This window comes from Tyto alba, unplaced genomic scaffold (genome assembly GCF_018691265.1).
Source record: "Tyto alba isolate M040663 unplaced genomic scaffold, T.alba_DEE_v4.0 Super-Scaffold_42, whole genome shotgun sequence".
NCBI classification, from domain to species: Eukaryota; Metazoa; Chordata; class Aves; order Strigiformes; family Tytonidae; genus Tyto; species Tyto alba.
Genome location: NW_024881318.1, coordinates 5,548,755 through 5,576,289, shown reverse-complemented (window position 1 = coordinate 5,576,289; position 27,535 = coordinate 5,548,755). Strand labels below are relative to the sequence as shown.

The following is a 27,535-nucleotide window of genomic DNA, read 5'->3' as shown; positions in this document are numbered from 1 at the left end:
CAGGGGCTGTGGGGGGGCACACGCACTGGATCCCCTCAGGATCTCCCCACAGGGGCTGTGGGGGGGGCTCACGCACCGGATCCCCTCAGGATCCCCCCACAGGGGCTGTGGGGGGGGGCTCACGCACCGGATCCCCTCAGGGTCTCCCCACAGGGGCTGGGGGGGGGGGGGGGGGGCACACGCACACCCACCCGCTCCCCTCCGCGCGGTCCCTGAGGGGGCGCGCGGGGGGCGCCGGCCCCTCCCCCGGCAGGTGGCCCCCGCGCGGCGGCGGAGGCCGGTGGGTGACGTCAGCGGCGGGGGCGGGCGCGCGGTGCCGGTGCGCCGAGCCGAGCCGGGCCATGGCGGAGCGGCCCCCGGTAAGTGCCTCTGTGTCCCCCTCGGTCCTTGCTTCCCCCCCCCCCCCCCCCCCCCGCCATTCCCTCCTTCGCGCCGTGCCCGGGCGCTGCTCCCGCTTCCCCTCCCGCGCCGTGCTGAGCCCGCCGGCGGCCGGCGCTGAGGGGATTTGAGGCGGGGGGCGTGTGTGTGTGTGTGTGTGTGTGCGAGGAGGGGGGGGGGGAGGCGGTTGGAGGGCGGCGGTTACGGCGGGTGAGCGGCTTCGCTGCCCGCTCCGTGAGGCGCCGGGACGGAGCCGTCCCCCAAACCCGCTTTCCCCGGGGCTCAGCCCCGCTGCCCCCGCCGGAGACACCCCCCCCCCCCCCCTCCTCCCTCCTTGGAGCGGGGGGCTTAAAATCCGCCAGACACCTGCAGCGCTGCTACGGTTTTACACCCGCTTTATGCTCCTATCCCCGCGGTATGCGCGCGTACACACAGACTCGGGGGCTTGCACAGCTAAATCTGCGCACAGCCGAACCGGTGTCAGCCTGCCCCACAGGTCCCCGGCCCCTTTCCCCGCATCCAGAGAGGGAAATCTGCTTCTCTCCCCCTCCAAAGCAGGCAGCGGTTGCTCCCGGTGTTAATTTATTTACTCCTTCGCCTGAACTAGACCCCCAGGTCTGGGAGCGTGCGGCTGGAGATGGCAGGTGGCGGTGGTCCAGGCTTTAATGGCATCAAACGTGCTCAGCGTGTGGCGGGCGCGCGTTTGGCTGCCGCGCCGGGAGGCACGTCGCTTTCGGGAAGGTTCATCCCAGGCTGGTGTGGTGTGAGTACTGGAAAGTGTTGGGGGGGGGCGAGGAAAAACCCCAACGCTGGTGTCCCAGCAGCTTTGCTGGGCTGCCCCTGCGCAGCGCTTTGCCCAGCTGCATCCCCCTGGCCCAAGGCATCAGGCGGGTTAAGGGTGAGCGGTTCCCCCAAGTGTGCTGTGCATCCAGAGGTCAAACTTTTCTGGGTATTGAAGGTATTCGGGTACCTCTGCTGCCTGTTCCTCGAGTCTGTATCATGCCTGTGTGCTTGGGGGATGTCGCGGCCGAAGAAGGTGATGTGCAATATCAATGGGTTTCTCTTGATGGTGGTTTTGGCTTGGTTTTGGAGACACAATGGCTGAGAAGGGTTTTGATCCCTGCATTCAGCCCTGTGTTGCTTGTTTCTCGCTGCTCATCAGGCAGGTCTAATCCTACCTGGTGCTGAGAGCTTCCCAGGAAACGCAGAATCTGCAGCAGCAGCCCAACCTCCTGTAGAACAAGGCATGGGGATGGTGACATCTTTTTCACCACCTGGGATATGATCATGGGACGCAAATGAGACTTGGAGTTGCAGGTGGGCATCAACATTCCCCCTCCCTGCAAAAGAGGAAAAGGTAAAGGGACACAGTACCCCACTAGATTCTCCAGTGCTTGGGAGACCACCGCTGTGACCTCTGCTTGGCCTTGGAGCCAAAACAGAGAAAAGTCAAGCTCACCGCAGTCCTTTCCCTCCTCAAGCTGAGCCCAGCCTGTTAATGAGGACTGATAAGGGCTGAAATACCAATCAAATAACCCATACTCAGAAAGGATGCTGAACTGCAAGCTTCTTGGCCAACTTCAGGCTCTCCAGGTTGAGTGCTTCATGGAGATGCTTTATCTCTTATCTCTGTTTATCTCTTCTTTATACCTAGAACAGAGACATAAATACCTGCCTCCAGATGCTGGCATAGCTTCTCATCCTGCTTCTGCCTCCTGAGTGCTGGGCAACTCAGCAAGGCAAAATCACCAGTATTGGCATTACGAGCTGAAATTACCTCTCGATTTTTCCAGGCAATGTGAGGCAACTCACTTGCAGTTGAAGCTGTCCTGGTAGATGCGGTTTCTTTGCTCTCTCTTGGGCATCTAAAAGTCTCTGTTCTGAGCTGCCCCCCACCAAATGGAGGGGACAGGCCCCTCCTGAACGAGATTTGTTTTGCCCCATGGTGAACCCCCAGATGCAGGGCAGGTGAATGTCATTCAGAGTGCTGGTTCAGACTTGGATATCTGAAGAAGTCTACATTTAAGTAAGAGGAATCTTACCCAGTGCTTGCAAACCTTGATTTTAAGTCCTTTCGCCTTGGTCTTTCCTTTTTTAGAATGACCCTGCTGTTCTGGTAGCACTCAGGCCTTTTTTGAGACATAAATAATGCTTCCGAAACTTTCCATGTCCCCAGGTGGGAGGTGTTGCAGAAATGCAACTGCAGGGAAACATTTGCAGCTCATCTTTCTGCAGACACAGAAGGCTGGGTGAAAAAACAGCCTGTTAATTTTGTTTTAAGGACTCTAGGCAATGGTGAATGTACCCCCCACCATCCTCCCCTACCTTGTGCCAACGTTTAATTACTCTCACTCTGGGGACATGCTGTCTCATTTCAAGGTTGAACTTACCTAGCTTTGACTTGCAGAGCGGGGGATGTTGTGCCCTTGTCACAAAGGTGGCTTGTCACTCCCAGCTCCTTGCCCACAGTGATCGGGTCACCGCTTTGCCTACTCCTTAGGAGGCTGAAGTATATGAGGTGCTACAACCTCATGTTGAGAGGCTCCTGCTCCATCATGTACAGTTTTTGTGGGTACCCCTGGGACTTTGCTGGTGTGAACACATCATCCGGATGCCAGTCTGGATGCAGCCATGACCTTGACAGTGCTCTGTATTGGTTTGATCTTGCTTTCTAACTTCTAATGGATGTATTTCCCATTGCACCTCCATGGACTGCCTCCTTTTGCTCTGGCTTTGCTGTGATGGCGTATGCAGAAGAGGTGCCCCACGCTCATCCCAAATACTTTTCTGGCTCAGAGAGAGACATTCCTTGTCCAAATTTGTGTATTACTTTGCCATGTGAAGACATGGTCTGTTGGACTGTGATTTGCAGTGAGGCTATTTGGGTCTTCATGCAAGTGTGTCATCAGCCAACCATCCACTAGTTACTGGGTTTTTTTGTGTGTTACAGGTTTATATTTAATATAATCCACCAGAAGGAATTACAGATGAGACTGAGCAATAACAAAAATCCCTGAGGACCATACTTGGCTGCTGGCTTCCCTCCCTGGTCTTGCCCTGTCAACACCATGCTTGGGGCTGTGCTGGCAACACACCTCATGTGTGGGGTTTGTTACACCTGGTGTGAGATTTATCCTCAAAGTATCACATGCTTTGGAGAACTGCAGGCCAGTGCTGTGTCGAGGCAGTTGCCTGCGTCATGCAGCCCTGTTAGCTGTTAAAAAAGTCTTTTAAATAGATCTAATTCTAGGAGCCTCAGCTGGCTGATTGAAATTGTATTTTTAGTCTTCGGTTCATGCGTTTACCTGAAATTTCTGTCCTGCTGTTCTAGCTAGAGCTGACCTCAGGTTGCCTGCTGCTCCTGACCTTTACCTTTTGTCCTTAAAATACCATGACTACACAAAGTTTCCCTGTGTTTCACTGGTTGATTTTTAAAATGCTTTGTTTTAGCAGATGTTTGGCAATACTGAAATCTTTTATCATTAGGGGTTTTAAGGTAGGTTGTACAGGAGGTTGTTGGGAAAGACCCTGCCGTGGGGCACACTGCGTTTCTCTCGTGCTCTTTGGTAACTGTTTTATTCCATCCCCATTGGCAGCACATTACTCACTTCCAGTTTTACTGATGGCACCTAATAGTGAATCTAGTAGGTATCAAATTGTCTATTCCTGGCATGCTTAAAAAGTGCCTTACTTCACAATTAATTCTGTTGGCTGTTCACGTTTATTGGATTCCTTTAGAGGTCCTCATCAGTCACTAACCTTGGACAATTCTTTGCAATGACATTTCTTTTTCATCTTCCTTTGCCTTTTAGAAAGATCATGTTTCCATGCATTTTCCACATCTCATTTTTGCCAGAATGGCTTTTGCCTGATTTAACTCTTGCTGCTTTTCTGGGTTTGTAACTTTTGGGCTATTTGGTAGATGCTTCAAGTGATTCCTGTACTCAGTCACTTAATGATTGCTTTTGGCTCTGTAAAACTTGCCCTCTTAAATTTAGACACTGCTGCCATTATTTTGGGTTTGTAGTTTCTGTGACTCGGACAGAAACAGAAAGAAGCTATAATGGAAGAGCACTTGCATTAGACATGGCAGTTCAGTTTGGCTCCATCCTCATCACATAGGTCTGCTGCTCTGTGGGCAGTTAATGCTGAAACATGAGCTATGCCATGTGCCAGCAGCGGCTTTTCATCCAAAAGACTTATCCGTGTGTTCCTTGGGTTTGATATTGATTATTCATTAGTTGTTTGCATTGTGGTATTTTTATTTACATCTCTGGGTGTATGTATGTGATGAATAGTGGTAAGATGTTGTCCTCCTTGTACCAGTGCAGCTGTATGCTTAGAAGAGAGTGAAATTCAGTGCTTGTGGACTGCAAATGCCCAGCAAATGGTCTTTGAGTGTCTTTGACACCTCCGTGGAAGAAAATCACATACTTCATACAGTTTGAGTTATTTTTGTGCATTTAAGCACCTGGTCTCTTCATCTGTGCCTCGACATCTTCATACTCCTCCCCCGACTGACTGCTGAACCTTTCAGACCTTGCCGGCTGCTCTTCCCAGGCAGGCACGATGCTGACCAGTGCAGCCCAGGCTTGGCACTGGGAAGCCACTGTGTGTTTCCCATGATCTGTGCTAGGGCGAGGTTAAACGGTGATCTGCTTTGAGGGCTTTCCAGGAAGAATTGCATGGGAGGATTTACCGGAGCCGATTTCAGCCCTGCTGAAAGGTGCCAGGGTGACCTTGCTGCTGCTGCCTCTCTCCGGGGCTGGGTCAGGAGCGGGACAAGCTCCCAAATCTCTCTACTGACAATGTCCCCTGGATTGGACGCTGCAGGTGCAATTAGCACAGTTTCTTCCTGCAGCGCTTTTGCATCCAAGCTAAGCCTGTCTTTAAAAAGCAGCCAGCGTGGTTGTGTTTGGAACAAGCAGCTCAGTTTCTATATTATACACAACAGTCATCTCTGTAGGAAGCTGGCCAGCCCACGCCGCTGCAGCAGCCCAGTGCTACATGGCTCTGAGCGTGCTTATCCTTGGGGTGCTCCTGGGAGGAAGGGAAGGAGTGGGGAAACTTGAGGAAAAAGCTTTCTGGATCGCAGATGTGAGCGTCCCCAGTGGTGCAAGAAGTGGTGCCCGGGTACACGTCAGGTCACTGGTGGGGATGCTCTGGTGTTTTTCTGGGTGCACAGCTGCTCTGTGGTGGGTAGAGCGGTCTTCTCCTGAGACCAGGTGTGGATCTGCCACGTGCAGGTGGGAAACCTGCATATGTCTCTTGTGCCTGTCCCCTTGCATCTACTCTTGCCTTCCTCACCATCCCTGACCTGCCACAGATAAGGTCACCTTCCACTGCCTGGAGCCCTTGTCTTACTCCCCCGCTGAGCAATGGGAGACTTTCCAAGTCCATACCATTTCCCAGGGAAGCGGCTTGGCTCAGCTGTGTGTCAGCTTCATGTTAGGATCAGGGAAGAGCAAGCAACCCCCCCTGCCCCAGGCAGATATCTGTTAGGGTCCATCTGTCCCAGCTGCTCAGATTGTTTGCACAAGTCAGATCTTGGCAACACCTGATTTTACAACAGTGTTAATTACATGGTAACTGATACACCTGCAACAATTAGCTATGTAAACTAAGATAAAAAGCCTAATCAAATTTCATGTTTCAGAGTACAGGCTCCTTCCTAAGCCCTCCTCCTGAAATCCCTTGCTAAAGGAAACTGCAGATCACCTGCAGAGCTTGAGAAGGGGTTGTTCCTATGTGTAAATGAAGTGAGGCAGGGAGAAAGCCAGCATATCAGCTACGGAGGCATGAGCCTTTTTGGAAGGAGTTGTTCCCCCCTTCTCCATCTCTCAGTTTTGTGGCTGTGTTGATGCCTGTCCCTCTGAAAGAAGCTGGGGATATCCCAGCCCCAAACTGTGTTCTCCTGGTCTGGGGTTTTGTGGAGGAGAGGAAGCTGAAGAAAATGCAGGCTGGATCGCATTGGCAATCAAGGTGGAATATCATCCCATGTCTGCCGTCACAGCACCGGTTGTACCTGGCCCCTCACCAGTGCTGTGTGCTCCATTAACTCCCCCTGCTCTGTCCTGTGAAATACGGAAAGTTTTGAACTATTAGAAAGTGCCTTTGGGTAAAGGTAAATTAAACCATTGCCTGCTGTGAGGAGGCAGGACTGGAAATGTGAATGTGGAAATAGGTCCTGGGTTAAAATGACTTCAAGGACAGAGGGTAGGTGCTGAGCTTCTTGGGATCTGATTCAGCTGGGATCGGTTCCAATTAAAATGAGATCAAGGAGAATGAGAAGAGGAAAAAAAAAGTTGTTTCTTTGCATTTCTGTCAATATTGCAGCTTGAAACATTGGGACTGGATTGAATCTCTTCTGCAAGCAATGAATCTGACCCAGATTGTATTTCAGATAATTTATTTTAGGAATTACAATTCTTTTGCTTTCTGGGAATTCTGCTTTCTCCCTGTTTTTTGTAATTCGAGGTTGTATCAATTTAAGAAAGCCTTTCCTCAGAGCCTGAAATGACCAGATCAGCCTTAGTTTCCTTCCACATATCTTCCAGTCTGAGTGTGGTCAGAAACACTGTAAGTTGGAAGTAATTATTTTATTAAGGCAGGAAGCACAGAGCAGAGTGCTGCTGTTTCTGTGAAGGTAGGCAAAGCTTGTTGGGAGCAGGAAATGGGTGGCCAGGGAGTGGGGGAGCCAAAAAGGAAAGCCTCATGAAGCAGAAAAGATGCTTGCAGAGTGGAATGGGGCAGCACTCATTGCTTCTGGAGTTGCTGGTAAGTTGAAGGGGATGTTGCAGGACTGGGGCCAGATGTGCATACAGCTGTGCCAGCAATGGCAGCTGGCACATGTTCCTCGCTCCTGTGTGCCTGTGCCACTGTTTGCTAAACTTCAGTGAGATAAGTTTTAATGCAAAGTCAAAATTTCATATGCATGTTTCTCTTTTTTCATGTTTTTGCTTTGCACCTGAGGTCAGTTTGGGGGTTTTGGTGCAATAGGGAAACAAGGAAATACAAATTTGGTGAGACTCTTTTAGGAAAATAAAGCTCAAGTCATAACTTGGGTGGCCACAAAGAGATCACAACGCGCACAGTATCGTCACTGAGTCCTCTCCTTTCTCTCTTGAATAAGGGGTAGGGAAATATCAGATGGTACCTTGATGGGCTTTACATTTGCCAGACAATATCAGCGGTTGGTATTACTGACTTTTCAGCTTGTCTCACATTCCAGCTTCACCTGAGTCTTATCTGCTCTTGTAGGACAGGGGCTCATTCTGCTTATTTAAAAGAAAACAAAAATTCTGAGCATAATGAGATGGCCGCACCCTCGCCTAAAATACCTGCTTGATTTTAGGCACAAGAGATGTCTGTGCCATCTACGTGCCTCTTCGATGCTGGGTTTTGCCCGGGGTTAGCAATTGCGTCGATCGCTGCATCCCCTGAGGTTACGGCAGGTGAGCAGGCAGAACAGCTCAGCACAAGTGACCTCAGATTTCTGGTAAATACTAACTGATTAACACAGTGTAAATGCCGCAGAGAGCACTTTGTTGAACTGGCTGAGGATGACTGAGACGCAAGCAAGATTGTTAGCGGTGCTAATCGGGCTGGTAGAAAGGAGTTTGATCATGGCACTTGAAGGGCCTCATTATCTTTGCGTGTTTGGAGAGCGTGGAGGCAGTTTGCATTTGGGAACGGCTTTTATAGTCTTTGTCTCCTTAAGTCATTAGAAATGCCATGAGTCTGTTAGAAAGATGGGTCTGAGGATGAAAAACAATATTATCTCTCTGAGCTGGAAAGCTAATTGCTGTCTGCTCTTCAAATGCAGCAAAATGGGCAGAGTATGTTTTGGAGTCAAGAAAGAAGCTTGAAGGAAATTCCGGTTATAATACTTGCAGCATCTTTTCATACATGAAAATGTGTGTTTCAGCAGATCCCAGGAACAGTCACAGGATTAATGCAGTAACTGAACAGCTAGGGGAAAAACTGCCACAGCAAAGTTTGGAAAACTCCTTTTTTTTCCCTGTGGTGAAGCGTGGTTTAGTACTTTTGCTCATCTCACCAGTTTCTTTTCACCAGTGCCATGAGGCTGAGGAGGGCAGACAGTCCTGCAGAACCTGGGAAGGGTATGGGGATGCCACTTTTAACACAGGACCTCCCCCATTGGGGATGAGGGATGTCTGTCTCCCGTGGAGTCTCCAAGTCTCCCCATGATTTAAGTTTATATCCTGGAATATAAGCTTATCTCCCACACTGGCCTCTTTTATCTGAGAAAATCTCATGAGCCTGCTACTACTCAGTCAGAAAACATAATCTTTATTGAAGTAATCTGTTTGTCAGTTTTCCTTTATCCCAGCACAGTACTGTAAGATCTGAAAAATGCTTTAGAAACATAAGCATTTTTTGAGGAATAGATATTGAAAAGGAAAAAAAAAGTCTCTGAGACTTGAGTCTTGCAAACCAAACCTCTCAGCCAGGTTTTCTTGGCATGATTCCTTTTGCAAAGTGGGTATCTTACTGCTCACTGAAGCCAAAAGTCAAGAAATGGATTAAGGCTGTGAAATTGCTCCATCCTGATCATTTTACAGCCCTGCGCAGAGCTGATGGGATGTTTTAGAGCAGTATTTGGCTAAATGCTGAGCACTGGTGGTCTGGGGCCCAAGCTGGTGCAGAAGACCTTAATTGCTTTGCTCTCAATGAAGCCTAGGGTGGGCTTATGCTCTAGCCCTACATCAGATTTGAAAGCGGAGCAAACCTTCAGCAGCCTGCCAGTTCTGTTGTGCAGCTGCGGTCTCACTCCCTCCTCCATTCCAGGCACCCAGATCTTGTTGGGGAGCAGGATTGTACCCCGTTCAGATGATCCTCATGTAGCCGGCAGCGGGCAGGCTGTACCCCCACTAGTGCTCCTGTGAGGTGCTATTTGGGCTTTGCTACTTATGTTCGCCTACTGTTTGCATCTTTTTTTTCAACAGAAGTGCGGTGGTGGAACATTACTTATCCTGAGTAGTGTTCAACTTTGACATGAAGTGCTGGGCAATGCCAGAGAAGTACAAGCCTCACATGGGAGCAGATCTTCCTAGGGTTCTAGAGTACTACAGTGCATAGTTGCACCCTCTCAGTTTTCTAATTCTGGTTAAGACTCCCTCTGGCATGAATATCAACTTCATAACTGTCTTAATTACACCTAGGCAGCAGCCTGGGTGGTGTGTCCCAAAACAAACCGGGTGCCTGCAATGGGAGCCTGTGGTGGAGCAAACTCAGCAGAACTGAGCCTGGTCCTTGTTGCAGAGGAGCTGGGTACAAGAGCTGGAAGACTGGCTGGATCTGTTTTCCCCTCACCATAACCCCATTAAAATTTAAGGGTAAAAGTCGGAGGAATAGAAAAAAACTTGCTATTTCAGGCTTAATTCATTTTTAACCTCACGCATTAGCTGGAGTTTGTGCAAACCACTGGCAAGGCAATTAAAGTGACTTTTTAATGGGTTATTTTTGTCGCTTCACCAGGGTGGGAGCTAAAGATCCCTGGCTGTGAGCTGCCTGGGTAGGGGCCATTATTTTGCTGTGCTGCTCTATGCTTAAACCCTAATTAGCTTTTATTCTTGAGCCCTGGCTGAGTCACAACGAGAGAAAAGGTGCAGAGATGTGGCTGGATGGAACATGGGGAGCAAAATGTCTGGGCTTCAGTCCCTAAGGCTCCAGCTTGGATCCATCCTGGAAAAGAAAAGACTTTGGACAGTGCAGTGTCCAGCTTATTTGGAAGTTGCTGGGTGTTTTGCAGGAGTAAACTCCAGGACCAATAAGCAATGAAAAAAAAAAAAAAAAACCAACCATATTCTCTGAGAGTTCCTCTTAAATCCTGAGGATAGTTAGTAGAAAATAAGAGCGAGTACATGAATGCTGGGTTTTCTGAGCAAGAGTGCAGTGACTATAAAGCAGGCCCACGCTGCCAAGTGCTGGGTAAACGCCTGTCTGTCTGCACCTTGGTGGACTGCTACTCCCACTCTCTGTGTGGGATATAGCTGCTGCATTCTGCATGGCGAGGGATGCCATGATGATGATGAAGTCTAATTTCAGACTCGTTGGGGGGACCCTTTCCCAGGCACATGCTCTGTCTGCAGCCAGGGAGAGGATTTGGGGCTTGTCACCTCCGTAGGGCTGTGGGGTGGGGGAAGTGCAGGTACAAACCCTGGTGCATTCATCCAGGAGCATCCTGGCCTCACATTTTCCACTCTTAGCAGAGTATGTCCTGGGTTGCTCATTCCCTCCAATCTTTGAGTCTGTTTCACAACACAACATTGGAGGAATGCAGGCTCGAGTCTGGCTGAATTAATTTCTTGTGTAACTTGGCCAAGAGAAGTCAGGGATGAATCTTTTTCTCTGCAACATGCATTCATTCAGCTACTGCCTCCATTAAGGCACCTCTGTTGCCTTGAGATCTCTCTCCACCTAGGTTGTTTAGAGGAATGCTTTCTAAAAATAGCCACCTGGTATGATGTCTTTCTGGTATTATTCTGTATAGCACTGAAAACCTGTCTAGAAAGGCTGTCCAGTTCATTGATGTTCCCTTAAAATACACATAATCCATGTAATCTCATTATAGTAGTAGGTGATTATACTGAGAGCAAGTTTTAGCAGTGGTCCAGCAAAGCCTTTTATTCCCCATCTATTATCTGCATGGCTAAAAGTCACTGGAAGTGTGTTTTGGTTTTGCTTGGGCTATTTTAGGACCAGGACTTAAAACATTTTTGTTTTAATTCTCTAGCAAATCTCCTGCATTATTCTTGATGATGCTGGCACATTTCTGCCACTGGCTTTCAGCTTTGCTGGCTGCTGGCATCCCATGACTGCACACCATGGTCTCCCAAAATCATGAGGCTGGGAAGCATTAAAACAGCAGAGACCTTTTTCCAAGAGTCGAAGAGGGGGAGCTTTGTTGTGTGAAATTGTTTAGTCTGAGATTCCTGGTCTCCAGCACCTGTTTGCAGGTGTGGGACCTTGTAGCCCTGCTCTTTAGGGAGTCAGACCAAGGAAAAGGCTGAAGTTTGGGATGCTGCGTCCCCATCGTTGGGAAGGACCTGCCTTGCTCCCCGAGGCAGATTGGATGTATGGGGCAGGAGGGCTGGATGTGAAGGTCAGGCTGGGGGGGTTTCCCTTTCAGTTGTGCCAGGAGATAACGCGAAGCAGAGGTGTGCACTGCAGAAACCTGACCATGAACGAGGGCTTGTGTCTTTAGGAGCGGTGAACCAGTTTGGGCTCAAACGGCAGCTCAAGCCTGCACTTGAAGAGGAACATCTTCCAGGAGATGTTGCTACCCAAACCCCCGTATACTTGGATCGAGGTAGCCAAATATCACAGAGCTTATGGTGAAATAACATGTCTGGACAGTCTCATGGACATATGATGAATTCTCCTTGAGGTTTGAACCTATGCCCGTGCTGTTTTTGATGGATTACAGGTCATGTTCTCCATGTATTTGATCTTCTTGCCATGCTTGCCGACCGTGCCCCTCGGTCCGGCAGCCCCAGCGCCTCCGGGGGAGCTTCAGTTTGGCAAAGGCTGCCATCACCCTCCCGGAGGGCTGTTCCTAGATGTCTGTGTCTGATCACTCACTCCTCTTGAGGATGATGGAGGCAAGAGCACAGGGCTGGGGGTACAGCTCCCCCAGGCCCCCAGCTGGGAGGAGAGAGGGGCAGTGGGTTTCTGGCTGGGGTGCTGGACAAGTCTCCACACCATGTAGTTTAACCCCCTTCCCCCTCTCCATCGTGGGGGAGCGTCTCTCTTGCTGAGTTGGGGCTGCAGCAGCGTGGGGTCATCGCTGCGGGACTGGAGTGGGGGTGGAAACCTTTTACAAAGTGGTTTCTGCAGACACGCAGGTTTTTGTTTTGTTTGGTTTTGGTTTTCCTCTCCATAAAGCCTGTCTTCGTTGTTTTCCCAAGCCGAGTATGCAGATCTGCAAGCGGCCCAGCCTTGTCCCCTAAACTACACTGGATGAGATTTGTCTGTGAGCAGAGGGATTAAAGGGGAGGTTAATCTCCCAGAGACACAAGTGCAAGCACTTTTGTGAGATCCCAGCGCAGTGTTTTGAGAGGACATCAGGCTCTCTGCTCTTGGGGCCCGTGGAGGGTTGGGTGAATCTGGGAGTCGCTCTGCCATCTCTCTGCTTGCTGCCACATGTTACACATACCTCCTTTGGGGCAAATTCCTGATATGGGCTCCCCAGTCACAATAGAAAAAATCTCTAGGGCTGTTTCTGTATTTTTTTTTATTTTTTTTTTCAATAGCCATCCTACTTTTGCTTATTTTGGTCCAGCCCCACCAGTGATAACATAGGCAAAGTCCTGACCCGCAGTGTCCTGGGGAGCTAAGGCCCAGTTCTTTGACGAAGTGCTGCCAGAGATCAGATCTTCTCATCTCCTTTTTAGAAGAAATGACTGGGTGCCAAACCAAAAGGGCAAAGTGATTTGCCCCGATGAGGTATCATGTTTCTGCTCTGATTTATAGCTTAGGGGAGAGGCTTCTGAGTCATCCATTCTAGGAATTGCTTTATTTAGGTAACGGAAATAATTCTGCTGGTTTTAAATCGATGTGTTGTCAGCCATTAAAAGCCTGTGCGGCATGAAAACCGCAGCTGGCAGGAGTAGGGCTGAAGAGGGAGCAGGATGGAGACTACAGGTGCAGCAAAATGCACTGGCTACGATGTCTGTCTGTCAGGGATGGCTTGACACAAGTGGGTGCCTTCATAGAGATGGATCTGAGCTTTTCCAGCTTAATACCATGTCAAACAAATGTACCAAGGCTGGTGGGAGAGGGTGCTTTGGCTGCAGGGCACGTGTACTGAGCCATGTTTTTTCAAGGCACTGTCTGGTTGCTGTCTGGCTGCAGATCACCCAGCCCGGCGTGGTTTCATGTGCTGGGACCTGCTGGGAAACGAGACCTTTCCCCACATTTCACCTGTGTTGAGCTGCTCGCAGCCCCCTGCCACGGCTGATTTACCAAGCTGGCTGTCTGGCCGGGAGCAGCCGGGTGGCTTTCCTGCACCGCTTAAAATCCCTGCGAGTGTCAGCAAGTTCTTCATTGTTTTTTGTTCTTTCTGTGAACTAATGAGCGTTGTCTGATTTTTCTTTCTTTTTTTTTTTTTTTTTTTTTGTGTGTGTTTTTTTTTTTTTGTTTTTTTTTTTTTTGTTTTGTTTTGTTTCTGAGTGTAATTTGGCCTGGCTACAAGTGCCTTAACTGTTAAAGAGGAAAATGCTTATTTTCCTGCAAGAGGTTTGGGCAGTAAAAGTGGCTTTGCAGTGCTGAGTGATGCTGCTCCACTCGTTTATGGTACAGTGGTATGCATGGGAAAATTGCGTCTGTGTTACTACCATTCATGCCAGGATTCAGGGGTTGTTTTTGTTCTGCTTCCCTTTAGTTTTGCCTTCTCCCTCTGGCTTTTCCCACAGGCTCACAGAGATTTCAGCTTCCTCTGGAGCAGTACTACTTGGTGCCTTCTGGCCTTTAGCTGGTGGCAGTTCTGTTCATCTCCTCCTCAGTGGGCTTCCATTTGGATCCTGGTATTAAAGGCATCTGATAAGTACTATTTTTGGAGAAATAAGTATATGATCCACTCCTGAGCAGGTTGCATGGCTGTTGCCTGGTACTGCTGGGTTGTCAGGGCGTGATAGATCCCAAAGGAAAAAACTCTTAATCCAAGAGTTTGGATTAAGTTTACTTTGGATCACCCAGGGCACCTGATGTGCCATGTATTGGCAGCACCATCTGGGAGCTGGGAGGATAAAACCCATGTTCAGAAACCCGCAGTGCACTCATCAATTTGACTGTAGTAATCTCTGACTCTTTGCTGTAAACAGCTCTGGCATAAGAGGGTCTGATTCTGCCTGGGGGGAGGACTCTGCTGATGATAATTAGCAAGAAGCTTCACTTGGAGGAGCACACAACATCAGTCCTCTGACTTTGCAGCTTGCTTTTAGACAGGTCCAAGTGCTTGCTGGTATGGGCGCGCAGGCTTGTGATGCTTTCTGAGGTACCAGGGCAGGGTGTCTCTGATGGGGACCCCAGCACTGAGGTAGCTGAGGACACACAGCACAAGGGCATTGCTTGTTCTTCAGCATTCCTCAAAGGCTGAGCAGTTCCTGTTGTTGGCTGTATTCATCATGAGGTTTGGGGAACAGCTCGTTCCACTGAGATCGGACTGGTTTTGTTGGGGCGGGTTTTTGCCCCCCATTTTCCTTTTTCCCTAGGATTCCATCTGCCACATCTGGTCTCCTGATATGCTTGCTTCTCCTGGGATGCCTGTTGTGAGGCACAGTCTGTAGGCATCGGGATGTGTGGAGGGTCTCAGGATGGGCAGGGCATGGGGCCCCCAACTCTGTGATAGAAACCTTATACTCCTGGGAGGTGCAGGAGCTTCCAAAGCAGGGAACCAAAACCTGTAGTTGATAGCTTGAGCTGGAGGAGGAAAGGGAAGAGGCTGTTTGCCAAGATGGGAGCAGAAGTGTTGCCTTTACCTGCATTCAGCCCTGAAGAGTGACGTTCCCTGGGGCTCTCTGTGGGACATTCCTGCAGAACTGAGCACCAGGAGCCTGTGTTTATTGAAGGAAAGGACTATTTAAGTTTCAGCCTTGGAGCAGTCGTTGGGCTGGGAGCTAAGAGTTACGGGAGACTTGCCCATATTTCCCTCTGCTTCAGTAATTCCGTTACTGTGACTAAAGCTTGGAGAGATTTCCTAAAGACATGCAAGTCCATCACAGGAGCAGCAGGAACCAAACTTGCCGGTCTCAGTCCACTGCACCCTTCGCCACAGGGTCTCTGCTGCTCAGCTCCTCCGGGTCGGAGATGGCCCCACCGTGCACGGCGGGATGCTGCTGCTGCTGCAGCACAGGGAGCAGTGAGGCAGAGATAAAGGACGTTTGAAAGGCTTTTGCTGGGGCGGGGAGGGATGCTGGGATGAAGAGAGGGGATGAAAAAATGAAGCTCACCGTGCTCCTGCCAGACCTACCTGATACAGGAATCAATAAACTAAGCCTGTATGATGAGCACAGCCCCTGTTAGACCCCTCTTGCTTTGTAGCGCAGTGTTTAGTCTTGGGCCCAGTTGAAAAGGCTGTTGGGGTGTAATGGTTTGCAGGATCCGGCCCTTTACAAGGTGTTCAAGTGAGAGATGGCTGTTATCCTCCTTTAATTAGCACCTGTGGTGCTCTGTTAGTAACAGACATCTCATTATGACACTTGAGCTTTAATGAATTCATCGAGCTAGAGAGATCTCAGCCGCTTGGAGTGGGTTCGGTGAGAAGGAAAAATTCATCACAACGTCGTGGTCAGGTCTTGCTCTGAGAAATATGGGGAGGAGACAGGAGAGAGCCGGTGCGGGGGCACCCTGAGCCCACACAAGGGCACTCGGAGCCCCCTTTGGAGGAGTCAAGGGAGCAGAAAGGCCAGCAAAAATCCCAGCAGCAGCACAAGGGCAAATGCTTTCCTTGCACAGAATGGTGTGGGGGAGAGAGAAGAAGAATAGAAGAATGAAAGAAAACTTCTTAATTCCCTCGTCCTTTTATTTTATAGCACAAGGGGTCCCAATTATAAAAATCTCTGTTTGCATCTGTGCAGAGGCAGCTGCCGCAGCTGCCCTCAGCAAAAAAGCAAGTGAGAGTTGTAAAAATATGCTCAGTGTTCATTAAAAGGGAACATTTCCTGCATTATTCTTATAAGCACAATATTTCTTGGGAATTTGATTATATAATTCTCTATATAAGCAACCACATCTCTTCCTTGATCACCCCTCTGTGCCCGTCCATACCCAGCAAATGAAGGGCAGGCTGGTGGGAGCACGGGCACTGAAGGAGCTCCTGGCCCTACCCATAGGCCATGCTGCAGGTTTGAATGATGGCTTTGACCTCCTCACATGTATTTATTAAATTAATGGAATTTAGGGTCTGCAATACAGGAGAATTTTCCAACAGAAAAAAAATTTGGTATATGCTTTCTGAATGTGTACCCCAAAGCTTTCCTAGCTTTAAACTAGGATAGATAGGAGATGGAAAAGGGGATGGGAATAAAGTTAGCTCTTAGCTCCCTTAAAACTAGTGTCCCTTTGTGTTTTGCTGTCTTCCAGCACCCCAGCAAAGCCCTCTGTCAAGCACATGAGCAAAAGATTGGGGTGATTCCACCAATATAAACAAATCAGATTTATTTTCCTCACATGTTGTCTTGGTGTAACAGATTTTACTACTCCTGCTCTTGACCCTCTGTTGGGCTTCAGGACCTGTTGGCTGTATTCTGCTGCAGTTTGCCCTGAAGCTCCCATTGAATTCAGCTTTTCAAGTGGATGGCAGATTCTGGCCTCAGCTTGAAAAACCCCTGGGACTCTGGCTCATAGTTCCATGAAAATAGACCAAGTTTTCCATAATCTGCAGCCAAACAGCATCACTGCTGGTTTTATGACTGCTGTTGGTCTCGGCAGCTATTTTCATTAGGCCACTGAAATAATACTTTTTTGTTACAATAGACTTTTAAATTTTCAGTGTTTATCATTACAATAGACTTGGAGAACCAAGAAGAGAGGAAAAACACCAGGATTGCTGATGATAGGGCCAACATCCCAAAGCTCCCCCTTGGTTAGTGGCAGCACTGCCCCAGGATCCAGCCCTTACATTGGAAATGCACGTTTAAATAGTTGTTCCCTCGCTGCAGTTTCCAGACATCAGCTGCTTGGATAACTTGGGAGCAGCACCCAGGCTGCGTGCAGGCTTTATTTAATTTCGTTAATGGAATAACCGGTCAGAAGTGATGTCTGATTTGGATAATGGAGAGCACTGTAAAAATAACTCTTGCAGTCATTTAGGGAAGGATGGTCAGCCTGATCCTCTGGGTTTGCTGTTGTCTCAGACGGAGGAGGCAGAGATAAGAAGGAGAAATAGAGACAGCAGTATGTCCTGTGGGAGTAGGTTGCCTGCTGGTCCCTCAGCCATGGTGCATCTCGTATTTTTCAGTACCTTTTCCCTGGATGGTTCAGTGAGAGGGATCCAGCCACAGGAGTGAGGACAGGAGAATGACTTGTCATCCTTTTAGGGGTGATTCTGCCTCAACCTCTCTAATTGCAGAAGATGCTGCAGGGTCATCAGTCAGCCAGGGACTGAGATGTAGCCAGGGGCCCCATGAAGCCCATTGCTTTGCTCATGAGATAAAATAGAGCTCTTTCTTCCCTTTTAGTCTCATGCATTGCATTTTCCCTTTCAGTACTTCTAGAACTGTACTAATTATTAATAATTAAGCTGACGAGGAAAAACTTGGTTTCCTTCCATTGTGTCTAGAGTAAGCCAAGAAGCTCAGCATGGGAGCTAGCTCCATGTCTTGCCCAGCCCTACCTGGTCTCAGCACACCCCATGGTGGTTGCCTCATAGTACCAAAAAGCTGAGAAATGTGGTGGGTTCTGGGTGATGGAGCTGAGAGGTGAGATACAAAGACAGATCTCAAACCTGACCTGGCACCCTGTTGAAGCATGTTGGCCTGAGCCCTATTTCACTGACTTCCCTTTGCCAGTAGATTTTTGCTACTTTTCTTGTTGTTTTTGTTTGTTTGTTTGTTTGTTTGGGGTTTTTGTTTTGTTTTTGTTTTTTGTTTTCATTCTCAGACACCCAGGAGACCCATGCAGAGACTGAGGTCTTCAGCGCAGGCTTAGGAAACTCAGGTTAGTCACCACAAGTGGAAAAGTTCCAGCTTTGCTGCAGCCAAATGTACCTCTTGCAGCCCCTTGGTTGCTCATCAGGTCTCATCTTGCCCTTAGACCTTCGTGTGGTCCTCAGACCACCACCACCACCACCTTGGTGTTTAAGCAACTGCAGCTGGGTTGTAATGCAGGGGCAAGCCTCCCACACATGGTGCTCTTTCCTGCTGTCCTTGCAGAGCCTCAGGATTTATTTACCTTCCTTTTCCCCTTCATTCCTTGTTTCTCACCCTTTTTTTTTCCTCCTTTGACTATGGACCAAGGCACCTCTCTGGCTGTGCACTGCCCCCCTTCCTCATAGCAAGAGCGGTTTCTCTGTTCAATTCTTGCATGCAAAAGCCAGCATTAGATAATTGCTGGATTGAAGAGAGGCTGTAATTATTTTTGCTTCCAACTACAGGAGCGAGCAGTGTTTGCCAAACTGCTTGGTAACTGCTGGCAGATGTTCTTCGGAGGGTATCCCTGCCCTGCCTCCATCCCTCCCTGCTGTCATATGGACCATACGTCTTCATTTTAACTGTTCACTGGATCCCTTTTCAAAGAGCTTCTCTGTGCTGGCCTGAAGCATTACAGTCCTCTTCCATCTTTAAGTGACTAGTGCTTGCAAACCAAAACAAAGCTCAGCATTTAATATTTTCCCTGTTGTTACTCTGGGTAACTCCTGGCAGAGAGCAGGAGGGTATTGCTGGCAATGCCTGATGCTTGGGGAGTGCAGACTGAAGGATCAGGCTGTGAACTCAGTGCTGACTTAATGGAGCAGCTCTGATGATTAAGGGCTGTAACAGAGGCATTATTGCAGCATGAAGAACACAACAGGAGCAGATCCATAGTAATTTTATTTTATTTTCCTCCTCTGAGCAGCACTGGGACCGGTTGGTAATCTGGAACATCCCTGTGCAATGTCACAGCCCTTGTGCATCTGGCTGGTCCCTGCAGGTCTCCCCAGCTTCAGAAGGACCTGGTGGTCCCCTTGGTGGGTGGCATGGGGCATTGGTCCGCACTGGGGTCTTGGGGTGAGGAGGGGGTGCAGCAAAATGAGGTGTCGGGGGTGTTTGGGAGCACGATGGGGGCTGGGGTCAGGCAGGAGAGGGTGTCCTTGCTCCTCTGAGATTCATAAACATCTGCAGGGAGACATGTTAGGTCCAAAGCTTTGATGAGCAGACCATCTGGAAAAAATAAAACCCCAGAAATTTCCTAACACTCTGTGCCTTTTGTTCAATTCTATTTCTAAATGAAGTAATTGCAGGTGAAAAAATGTAGTGTTTTATCTAGAAAACTTCTAGTGCTTTGAGGGCTTTGAACCATCTTTTCCCAACTGGATCATCTGCAAGATGGTCCCTTGCCCATGGCCATCCCTGCATGATGACCTGCCACTGGAAAACAACATTTTGTCAGGAAAATGCCCAAAATACTGGGATCCTCTGCATCTTTGTCCCCAGCAGACATTGGTACTTGCCTATTACACCATTGCCAGCAGTGGGGTGGAGGGCCTGCCATCATGCCTGAAGGTTCCTCTGCTGCTTTGCTTTTCTTTAAAAGCCAGTACATCTTGTTAAGAGATTCCTCCATCACTCAGAGGAGCATGTGTTAGCACAGAGAGGCTTTGAAATACAGGGTTATGCTCCTGAGATGCTGCAACTCGCTGCTGTTGCTCATCTGTTTTGTGCTGGGTCCACATTCATTTGTTCCAGCTTCTTAATGCCAGGGGTGTCGTTAAGTCTTTTCATGATAATAGGGGGTGAAACCCCACAACTTTTATATATAAAAATATATATTTACGTGTATATATATGTTCATATATGTATCTATGAATGCTATAACATTTATATATATTTATCTATTCAGCTGTATTTTCAAAGAGGACCCTAGGATCCTAGGTCTATCTTGTGTATGTATCTTACCAGCATGGAGGAGTTCTTGGGTCTGTGAAACCACGACCAGAGGAGAAGAGCAAAGCTGGGAGGCTGCAAGCTGGCTTGTGTCTCTGCGGGCAGCAGCGGCTAAACTTGGACAGAGTGGAGAAAGTGTTTTTTGCAGCATCTGGGTGCCGAGTGCATCCTTACGAAGGACACAGTGAGAGACGAAGTCAACTCCTGTTTTCCCACCGGGTTGTGCCACCCCTGCATTCATCACCAGCGAAGCTGTTGGAGAAGCAGGGGGATGACGGCTGCCCGTGCCCAGCAGCTCTCGGTGGAGCCGGGTGCCTGAGTTGCGGTTGCAGGCGCTGCTGACTGATGGCAAATCCCCGCAGCTAATGACACGGCTCGTCCATCTTAATGAGGGTGCTCTCCTCCTTCCCCCGGCGCACTGGAGGAGAAACGAGCCCTGTCATTAGATGCTTGTGCACCCCAGGCTGAGCAACGCCAGAGCATCTCTCTTTATAAATGAGCTAAAATGGTGTGGTTTGCTGCATGAGGGAAGGAGTTGGCAGCTCCCCGCGACCACAGAGCCAGCAGCATCCCCAGGCTGCTGCTGAGGTTTGCTGTGGGACCCCGAATTCAGGGGGTGTCCCACTCTCACAGCCAGTTTTTAAGGCTCTTTGCAAAACCAGCCAGGGTGGCACAACCTCGTTTGCCTAAGAAATTTTGGTCTTTACGAGCTGAAAAAAATTGGTGGTCCTCTCTGGTCTCAGCTGCTTGGAAGAGAGGGAGAGGGTTCATACCCCCATGGGCTGCTGCCAGGCTTTCCTTGTGATGTATTTTAAATGGGCAGTCAGAGACATGGTGTGCTGTTGAACCTTTGCCTTCTTCAAATTGCCCTGTAACATTTTCAGACAGATTAAAATAAAAAAAGAAAACAACAAAGAGAAGAGGAAGAGTTAGTTTTCTGTGTACTACAAATCGAGAAGGGAAAATTAACCATCTGAGAAATGCTGGTAATGATGCATGCTTTTGGAGGGGATAAGTAATAAGTCTCTCAAAGGTCACAGTTTTGCTCATGGTTAACCTTCAGCAAGCCGTTACATAGTCAGGGCATAGGCAATGCTGGTATCAGATGTATCCATCTTCTCTTTTCTTCCAGGATCGGGGCTGAGACCTGCTGAGGGATAACAAGGTGGTGCAGCGCAGGGAACTCCTCTGACAAGCTGTAAAAATCAAATGGCGCTTGACTTCACTAGCAAAAGAAGGACAAGGGGAAGGTGTTGGAACTGCAAACATGGAAACTTGCTGTGCTGAATGCAACCAATAAAGTGAGTTTTGGTCTGCAGAACATTTGCTGCCATCAGGGTTTCTGTCTGCTGATGGGGAAGATGGGGTCTGCCTGTGTTGAAAAGCGAGCGACGAGAAGGGCGAAGCTTTGCTGACGTCTGGGGAGCACGGCCAGTGCCTGGATGCACTTTGCTGGTGGGGAAGATACTGTCAGAACTTGTGGGCAGGGGGGGTTTGAGCCATGGGGCTGCTCTGGGCTTTGCCCTGCGGCGGGGCCGGCTGGCTGCCCTGGCACTGAGACACCAGGGACGTGGGGCCAGGTATCCGGCCGTGCTGCCAGCCCTGCGCTTCAGCATCGTCTCGGGGACTTCAGAGAAGGAAAACAAGAAAGTGACTGAAAAGTGTAGCAGTGCTGATCTTCTAGCCTCAAGAAAAATAACCTTTCTGTTCTGCTAGAGATCTCTGGGCTGCGTTTATACATGCTGCTTGGAAAGTCTCTTCTACCCCTTGATTTCTCGCCCAGTTTGAAACATTTTATTTGTGTGCGTGCGCTTGCATCTATTTTCACTCTGTCTGTGTGTCATTGTGAAGCAATGGGCTCAGAACAAGACCCCCCCAAGCATCTGTAAGTAATAATGAGGCGCTTGATTTCAAACCACATTTGTGATCTGGAAGCCCTTCAACTCTCCCAGCTTTCCAAGTGACGAGAAAAAAGCCGAAAGAGGACGGAGCGCGCAATGGCAGAGAAGTGTGACTGTATCGCCAGCATGTATGGGTACGACCTGGGCTGTCGCTTCGTTAATTTTCGCCCCTTGGGCTTTGGGGCCAACGGGCTGGTGCTGTCAGCCCTCGACAGCAAGAGCTGCCGCAAAGTGGCAGTGAAGAAGATCACCATCGGTGACGCGCGGAGCATGAAGCACGCTTTCCGGGAGATCAAAATCATCCGCCGCCTGGACCACGATAACATCGTGAAGGTGTATGAGGTGTTGGGGCCGAAGGGGACCAACCTGCGTGGGGATTTTTTCAAGTTTAACATGGTGTACATCGTCCAGGAGTACATGGAGACTGACCTGGCGCGGCTGCTGGAGCAGGGGAAGCTCGCCGAGGAGCATGCCAAGCTCTTCATGTACCAGCTGCTGCGTGGGCTGAAGTACATCCACTCGGCCAACGTCCTCCACCGCGACCTCAAGCCAGCCAATATCTTCATCAGCACGGAGGACCTGGTGCTGAAGATCGGCGACTTCGGGCTGGCCAGAATCGTGGATCAGCATTACTCGCACAAGGTAGGCGATGCCAGTGCCATCCTGGCGAGCTGCAGGCTGTCACAGGGAGGTGTTGGATGCATGTAGGGTGAAGCGGTCGGACCGTGGTGGATTTTCTCAGGAGAAAATGGTCCTTGGGGCTGTCTGGGCATCTGTAAGCGCTGCCGGGGTGGTCACTGGTGGTGGTTGCCCTCCCTGCCCCAAGCCAGGACCTGTTTTGTGGGCAAAGCCTGTGGATTGAGCTCCGCCAAGAGTTCCCCAGGGCTCTCCCGTGCTGCAAAGCAACAGGTAGGGCACAGGAAGAGTTCAAGTGCCATTCAGGTATCTTTCATTGCTTTATATCATATATATCAAATATGTATTTTATTCCATCCCGTCAATGGACTGTGGGGAGGCGTGTGTTTGCTCTCTTTACTTAAATGACTAAGCTCTGTGTTTCTTGCTTTGCTGCTTTTATAAAACACAAGCTGCTGTTCATCCCCACAGTGGAAGCACATGGAAAGGGTACCTGGCTCATCCTCAGCCACTCTGCTTGTCTTTGTCCTCATTTCTGTGCCAGCCTGCTTCTTAAAGACCCAACTCTGTCTGAATTACAGTTATTTAATTGTAGGGAGAGGGATCGGTCTTTGAGCTACAGTCATATTCTTTCATCAGAGATTAAGATACAAATAATGTATAAAATGTTTTGCTCTTTGGTGCTTACATACTGTAATGTAATGCAGTAATAATTGTGAGTGGCTGGGTGCATCCACTGTGATCCCATCCATTGATCTGTGCACGCCTGCTTGTGGCAGTCTGTCTGGGTTGGAGAAGGAAGGAAAGGAGAATGAAGCAAAATTTAAGAAAATTAATACCTGCCCTTGAGTAGGGGAAATCCGTCCCCTTCCTTGGCGGGTCTTTGAGATTGACTCTGTTTTCCTCTCCTGATGCTGTCACCATCTCCTGTCAGTCTGCCCAAGGAGGGATGAAACTCCCCCAAACTGTCACTTTCTCACGACAGACTAGTGAGCCATGGGCTGCGGGCTCCTGCAGGAAGGGTCGCAATCCCAGGCAGCTGCCAAACCCTGCAGAATAATTTAAGGTACTGAAAACAGTTCTATACTCAGGCAAAAATGCAAGTATTAAAGGAACTGCATTTTTCCTCTTAACAGATTTAAGTTAGCATGGCAGTTACTTGCAGCTAAGCCCACCTAGTGGGATAGCCCTGGATGTGTTGCTCTCTGTTGGGACGTGAGCTGGGGAGGGACCTGGCATCCTGTGGCCACTGTAGCTGGGCTGCTCCCAGGCTGTGCTGTGCCCTTGAGAAAGGGAGGTTGGAACTGGGAACAGCTCACGATGTCTTGCTGGTGGAGCAGCTCAAGGTGGGAGCAGTGGCTGTGCTGGCAGAGGGAGGGAGGGAAGGAGGGAGGGAGGCAGGGAAAAAGGGTGAGAAGTCTCCATATCACACAGTCCTGATGCTAATGGATTTTGAAGGAAGTTGCAGATGTTTAATGCAGGTTGCCATCCAGGCTGGAGCTTTTGAGCAGTGGAGGGAGCACGGCCGAGGCTTCATCAGCTTGCAGATTCACATGGTCCCAGGAGAAAGCAAAATATTGTGTGGTCTGCACCAGTACACATGATGCAGTCTGCAGCTGGTTTCTGGTTAAAGTTACTTTTTGGTATTGTAAGATAAGATACAAATCTATTTTCCCGAGCTGGATGTTTGTGTGGATGAGTTCAATGTCCCTCATGGACCTGCTGTTGCTCCTGTGCCAATTTTTAAATGTGCTTTGCATTTATCAGGGGGTTTCTGCCCAGCATGGCTCTGATTTGGACACCGTTGCTTTGTACAGGGAGGCAGGGAAGGGGAGAAGGAAAAGGATGATGAAAAGACAATCTCATGATCCCGAAGCTGAGCCCTGATCTGTTCTAGTTTCAAATCTGGGGCTTGGGGAGAAAGAAGACCTGGGGAAAAGGAAGAAAGTCGCAAGAGACATTGGGGAGTGAGTGTGGGGTCCTTGTCACTGCTGCCTCCCCCTCTTGTGCTCCTTTCCTCACTGGTTATTTATTATGCAACGCAGGAGAAGGCTCCAGGCTTTTTAAGTGTGTGGGTTGTTTGTTTTTTTTTTTTTTTTTTAAAGTCAGGTGAATTCAGAAGCTTTTCCCAAGGGAGGGTAACTCACAGAGAAAACCCCTGCAAACAAGGTAGTGCTATATGAACACAGAAAGTTGCTGAGGAGCATCATCTTGTCACAGACTGCAGGATCAAGGTAGGAGTCTGTCCATGTCTGCTGCAGAATTATTGTTATTTCTAAGCGATTCTCTGTTGTCTTAATAACATCCAGGGCAGTGGAAAAGAGCTGTCAGGAGGATGGCCAGGGATGTGGCTTCATGGTAGGACGTAACTCTGTAAAATGCCATTGCATGAGCACCTGATTCCTCCCAGGGGTGGGAGGCTGGAGCATCAGTGCAAAAAAACAGCAGATCCCCACCGTGCAGAGACCTGGATACCACGCCAGAGCAGAGCCAAAATTAGCAGTGCTGTGGTGAGCGTCCAGCACCACAAATAGTGTCAGTTATTTGTAAATTCTGGCAATGAGGAGGACTGTGTTTGCTGAAGCTGGGTGACAGACGCTGCAAAGGCAAATACAACAGGAGGGCTTGGATGGGGCTAGGGGTCAGTCCTGCCTTTGATTTCCAGCTCTTCTCAGATGACTTAGAAAAATCAATTCCTTTCCGTATTTCTCTTTCAACCTCCGCTTTCCTCAAGGGCTTGTATGGATTTATGGGCTCATACGGATTTGTGGGCTCATACAGATTTATAAGCTCCTTGGTCTGTGCTCTTGCAGAAAGAATCAGCGAGAGGGAGAGGACCAGAGCATCACGTGTCTGAAGCTGCTGAGCTTCCACCCTGCTGCTGATCGGCACTGAGCAGAACAGGGATCCTTACACCACGAATTTTGGTGCTACCAGCAGGTGCTAATGCAGAGCTGCCCAAATGCAGATGAACTCCAGCTCCCTGGGTACTTAATTGCTGCAAAGACGCAGTAGATCCAAACGACTGAAGGCAGTGCCATGCTATGCCTTTAGCATAATGTTTTCTTGCAAAGCTTTGTGATGAGGAAGGGTCATCTTAAGTGCTTGGATTTTTACCCTTACTATGTTTTGTATCTGAAATATGCTTAGACTGATGGCTGGGTTCTGCTGAAACAAAAAATTGCAGGTTATATGGTGTTATCCATCTAAAAGGTCACATCTCTTCTGACCCGATCTTTATCAAATTCCAAATCATCCTGCTGAGTGTTAAAATAGCAAATAATAACTGCGACAGACTGTGAACAGTTTTAAATAGCTTCAGAATGCATATACTACCTAAATAATAGCCTTTACTTGGCAATGTGTCTTGTTTACATGGCTTGCAGCAGGCAACCATTTAATTAGGATAATTTGGTGGGAAAGGGAGAGCTCTCCACTCTGGGAGATGCCCTGGACCACAGCGGGATGCTGGCCTTCACCAGCTTTGAAGCAGAGCAGCTTCGCCTGCATTTCTCCCACCATTTAGCCAGTGTTTGCTGCTCAGATCTCCTTCTTCGTGTGGTAAGAGCAACACAGGAGCATCTGTTCATTTGAACTCCATTGTAACAAACGAGATGAATTTCAGGCTTCCAAGGTCACGTCCAGATCTGGGTCTGCACCTTCACAGGCTGCTTAGACCTGGTGGCTTAAATTATATGCCTGTCTCAGATAAACGTGATTCTAAGCTCCCTGAGTGCTCCTGTACTTGCAAACATCTCTTTGGGACACAAAAAGAGCATGTCTAGCAGAAGAGAACCCTCAGGAGATGATACTGTGCGACCCCTTCTCTCTCTCACCCTTTCTCTTCCTTGATGCTCTTGCCATCCAGCTGTGCAGGCTCCTTTCTCTCCCTTCTTACTATTTTTATTCCCAGGAGTCACTAATCCTGCTATTCTTCCGTCTAGAGTATCTCCACATTAATCCTTTTTCCCTTGGTCGCTGCTGTTTGTGGTCTGAGCACTTTGCCATGCAACTTGGTGCCCTTATGGTGAATGCAGGAATGTTGGAGTTGAAGGTACTGGGCAGCTCTGGCTTCCATGAGGTCCTTATCTTTAGGCAAAACAGTAAAAGCCAAGTATTTCCCTTTTCATAAACTACCTCTTTGTTGAATGCAAGCATCTCATCTTCACCATCGGAGCACTCTGCAGAGTCCTCTCCATCTGCAGCCTTGTGGTCCTGCCTGCCCCACACCTCACTGCCTTACCCCCATGGTCCAGCCCCTGCCTGCATTTCTCCAGAGGTTGTTTAGCTATCCCTCCCTCCATCCCTCCCTCCCTCCATCCCTCCCTCCCTCCCTCCCTCCATCCCTCCCTCCCTCCATCCCTCCCTCCCTCCATCCCTCCCTCCATCCCTCCCTCCATCCCTCCCTCCATCCCTCCCTCCCTCCATCCCTCCCTCCCTCCATCCCTCCCTCCATCCCTCCCTCCATCCCTCCCTCCCTCCATCCCTCCCTCCATCCCTCCCTCCATCCCTCCCTCCATCCCTCCCTCCCTCCATCCCTCCCTCCCTCCATCCCTCCCTCCATCCCTCCCTCCCTCCCTCCCTCCCTCCCTCCCTCCCTCCCTCCCTCCCTCCCTCCCTCCCTCCCTCCCTCCCTCCCTCCCTCCCTCCCTCCCTCCCTCCCTCCCTCCCTCCCTCCCTCCCTCCCTCCCTCCCTCCCTCCCTCCCTCCCTCCCTCCCTCCCTCCCTCCCTCCCTCCCTCCCTCCCTCCCTCCCTCCCTCCCTCCCTCCCTCCCTCCCTCCATCCATCCCCACTCTTATTCCCTAATAAATATCTTTGGCTTCAAAGGAGGGTCTAGATGTGATCTGCCTCAAGTTTGATCTAGAAGGGAGTGTAAAAGTGAGATGCTGTCCTCCCTTGAGCACCTTCAGCTTGTGGTGGGCAGGAGGGATGGGAGAGCAGGGAGACAGCAAAATCAAACATTAAAATTTGGGATAAATATCAATGAATGTCTAGACTTCAAAATAGTAAAT

General features: G+C 49.3%; 1 protein-coding gene across 4 annotated transcripts in view; it reads left to right on the top strand.

The window, feature by feature from the left end:
• Positions 1 to 297: 297 nt before the first annotated feature.
• Positions 298 to 27,535, top strand: part of MAPK4 (mitogen-activated protein kinase 4) — a 46,315-nt gene continuing 19,077 nt past the window's right edge. Inside the window, exons 1-3 of one of the 4 annotated variants that reach the window (XM_042804805.1) lie at positions 324 to 359; positions 18,004 to 18,060; positions 21,118 to 22,528. In XM_042804805.1, the coding sequence (XP_042660739.1) occupies positions 21,983 to 22,528 (546 nt within the window). In that variant the 5' untranslated portion in view covers positions 324 to 359; positions 18,004 to 18,060; positions 21,118 to 21,982. Of the gene's footprint in view, positions 360 to 985; positions 1,142 to 18,003; positions 18,061 to 21,117; positions 22,529 to 27,535 lie in introns of those variants that run through there. The other 3 variants (XM_042804802.1, XM_042804804.1, XM_033011192.2) reach the window with 3 other exon arrangements.